This window comes from Saimiri boliviensis, chromosome 6 (genome assembly GCF_048565385.1).
Source record: "Saimiri boliviensis isolate mSaiBol1 chromosome 6, mSaiBol1.pri, whole genome shotgun sequence".
NCBI lineage: Eukaryota > Metazoa > Chordata > Mammalia > Primates > Cebidae > Saimiri > Saimiri boliviensis.
The window spans coordinates 74,304,059-74,307,832 of NC_133454.1; the positions used below are offsets into that span (position 1 = coordinate 74,304,059).

General features: G+C 38.9%; 1 protein-coding gene across 1 annotated transcript; it reads left to right on the forward strand.

Moving 5' to 3' along the window:
- The first annotated feature begins 989 nt into the window (after positions 1 to 989).
- LOC101027714 (RNA polymerase II subunit A C-terminal domain phosphatase SSU72 like protein 3-like) lies at positions 990 to 1,580 on the forward strand. Its single transcript, XM_074400287.1, is given in 2 exon segments — positions 990 to 1,140; positions 1,143 to 1,580. Coding segments are annotated over 2 exon segments (423 nt in total). The 3' UTR covers positions 1,415 to 1,580.
- Positions 1,581 to 3,774: the final 2,194 nt, after the last annotated feature.

Genomic DNA, 3,774 nt, shown 5'->3' on the forward strand with positions numbered 1-3,774 from the left:
GGGTGAAGCCACCTTTGTGGAGAGTTACTGCCTTAGGAATTTAATCTTCTTGATTATTTTTGTGATTAGGTAGGAGTCCATTATCATAATCCAATCAATCCTAAAATACTTGACTATAAAATGCCATAATTATCCTTATTATTTGGAACTCCTTTCATAATTTTAAAATCTCTTCATTTTCCTAATAAATTTTATAAACTATTAAAGGAAAAATAATTCTAAACATTTTATTTCAGTACAGAAAAGCTCCAACACAACTGTATTGGAAGACATATTAAAGTAGGTAGAGGCTTGCAGCAATTCTTGCCTTCTCTTGAGAATCATTATGATTTCAATAATACCAAATGCAGAAAATGTTGTGTTGCATAAGTCTTAACATAAGCAGACACGTTGTTCAGAATGGGATTTTTTTTTTGTATTGGTGAAAAATTTTGTGAATTTCTGGACAAAACTAAATACAATGTTCCTGTGATTTATGCAATTGCATTTCTAGAACACTGTGAAAATTAAAGCAAGCCACAATACTTGTAATTTATAATTAAATTGGGTGCAGACTTGGAAATTGTCAGCATGTTTGTCACCCACATTCATATCTGAAGGTCAGTGGGGAGTCCTATGACATGCCTGTAGGTAGCTTAATTGTTTCGGCCATTGTCAGTAGCAGCCCCATGTACTAGGAGAACTAGCAAACTCCATATTTTAAATGAGTCCGGACTGGGTGGTGCCACCTTTGTTGAGAGTTACTGCTTTAGATAATTTAATCATCTTGATTGTTCTTGTGGTGGATTAGGAGTCGATTATTACAATCTATTCAATCCAGAAGTTGTGAAGTTTCCACCCACTAATTAAGTGACTCAATATAAACTTGCCTCCTGTGCCTCCACATTAGATCATTTGGAAGACCTGGGTATAGATGGTCATCTCCTTAGCTCAGAGTCCCTGCAGCAGCTAAGGTGCCTGTGTCTCTCTGGTTCCCAGTGGCTGCCATCATGCTCTCCTCCCCACTCAGGATGGCTGTGGTGTGCATGAGCAAAATCAACAGGAGCATGGAGGCCCACATCATCCTCAGGAGAAAAGGGCTACACATCCGGTCTTTTGGAACTGAATCTCATATGAAGCTCCCAGGACCAAGACCCGATCGTCTATGGTTTATGATTTTGCAACAACATATAAGGAGATGCACAATGACCTCCTCAGGAAAGATAGAGGATGCTATATCCAGAATGGAATCTTACACATCTTGGGAAGAAATGAGAGAATCAAGCTGGGTCCAGAAAGATTTCAGGAATGCACCGATTCCTTTGATGTCATCTTCACCTGTGAAGAGAGTGTCTATGACAGAGTGGTGGAAGATCTGTGTTCCAGAGATCAGCAGACCTTGCTGACAGTTCACGTGATCAGTGTGGTTTCTTGAGGTAATACCCAGAGAAAGAGGCAAATGGATGTTCACATGGTTATTGAAGATGAAAATGACACTTGGATACAAATTTCAGGAAGATTTGAAGATTAATCTTAATCATTAAAGTGAGTTATGCCAGAAATCAGGCTATTGTGATAGGGACTGGGCAAATGAATATAGCTTTAGGTGTGTCTGACATTTCTGTTTCTTGATGACGTGATGTATGCCTTATAATAATTGTTGTAGCAACTGTTATTTGGTTTTCTGTATTTGTGTGTTTCTTTTTCTTTTAAAAATTACCATAAGAAGACTAATAAAATACTCAAAAAATGAGGGAAATACTTTATATTTCATGAAAACAACTTTGTAATAGCTTTATTTGTAATTATTTCCTCTACTTCCTCTTCCTCTTCAGTTCCATGTCCAATCTCTTCTTCCTTTTTTTTTTTTTTTTTGAGACAGAGTCTTGCTCTCTTGCCCAGAACGAAGTGCAGTGGCACTTGAATCCTGGGTTCAAGAGATTCTTCTACCTCAGCCTTCCAAGTAGTTGGGAGTACAGGCACCATCACACCCAGTTAATTTTTGTATTTTTAGTAGAGATAGGGTTTCACCATGTTGGCCAGGCTGGTCTCGAATTCCTGACCTTAAGTGATCCACCTGCCTCAGCCTCCCAAAGTGCTGGGATTACTGGCATGAGCCAGTGCTCCTGGCCCCATGTCCAATGCACCCCAAGGTCTGACCTGGATTATATAATTACCACCTGACTTGTTTGTGGTTTCACACAAGTCTTATTCACAAAGCAGAGAATGTAATACTTAATGCTCATTCTGTTGGTTGAAGCAAATCGTAAGACCATGTCTCTGGATAAAAGGGAATGGATAATAGACTGCATATCATGATGGGGGAATGGCATGTGTGTTCAGCAGAGAGAATGACTGGCAGCTATTTTTACAGATGCACAGTCATACTTAACAAACTATGAGATTGACAAATGTTCAAAAGCTTGACAACATACCCTGGTGGCAAGTTTGTGAGGGAAAAGGCACATTTGCCAGTGGTAATGAAAAATATTACAGACTCTATGGATGGAATCTTGAGTATCTAATAAATTTAAAAACACATTTACTCTGTCTTCCAAGTAGCCTTCCAAGTAGCTAGGAGTCGTGTGTGTGCCACCATACTTGGCTATTTTCTACTTTTTATTCTTTTGTAGAGACAGGGTTTCACTATGTTCCCCAGGCTGGTCTTAAACTCCTCGCATCAAGACAATCCTCCTGCCTCAGCCTTTCAAGGTGCTGGGATTACATGTGTGAGCCACTGTTCCTGATTTATACTTCTCTTTGACCATGGTAATTTTACTTCTAAAAATTAAGATCTATCAGCAGAATTATCCAACTGAAGAAGTGAGAGAAAAAGAACAAAAAGCAAAAGGAAGAGATCTTCAGATACTGATGGAACAATGTCAAAAGGTGTAACAGAACTGTGGTTCAGGTCTTGAAAGGAGAAAAAGTGGGACCAGTTTTTGTTTTTGAGGCAATAATTGCTGAAAATTTCAGATTAGGTAAAAAGCTGAAAAATTACAGATTCAAAAAGCTCACTAAACTTCAAGGAGGCTTAAGAACAAAGAAAGTTATATATAGATGCCTCACAATCAAATTGAAAATTAAGACAAAGGGAAAAAGTTTAAATGTAGCCAAAGGAGACAGGTCAGAAAATGATGGTACCTTAGTAGCATCAAGCACACCTGATTTTGATCTCTCTCATCATCTTCCAGTAATACAGAAAGGATTCTTTGAAAAAATTGCTGATTCTGGGACTGAGACTGGAAATATATAAGACAAACCTGGGATATCTCACAATGCCAGAAAGCGAGTTTCTTTTCCCATGAAAAATGATGTAAAACAAACACCATGATGGGGCACATGAAAGGGCACAGGAGGCAACTGAAAGCTTCCGATGGACATAACAGAAACAATTTGAGCAACAGAACAAAGGATCCAATTGTAACCCCACATAGAAAAATACGTATCTAAGATTCCATACTGATACGAAGAAGTAATTGAATAAATACATTAATGAGGGGGAGAATAGACACATCTATGTGGAGTAATTCCATATAATTTACATAGATATTCACCCACAAGAAAGCAGAGCAGAAGTCCCCACTCCTTAAATGTGGGCTGCACATAGGGACTTTTTCTTTCTTTCTTTTTTTTTTTTTTTGAGATGGAGTTTCACTCTTGTTACCCAGGCTGGAGTGCAATCTCGGCTCACCGCAACCTCTGCCTCCTGGGTTCAGGCAATTCTCCCGCCTCAGTCTCCCAAGTAGCTGGGATTACAGGCACGTGCCACCATGCCCAGCTAATTTTTTGTAT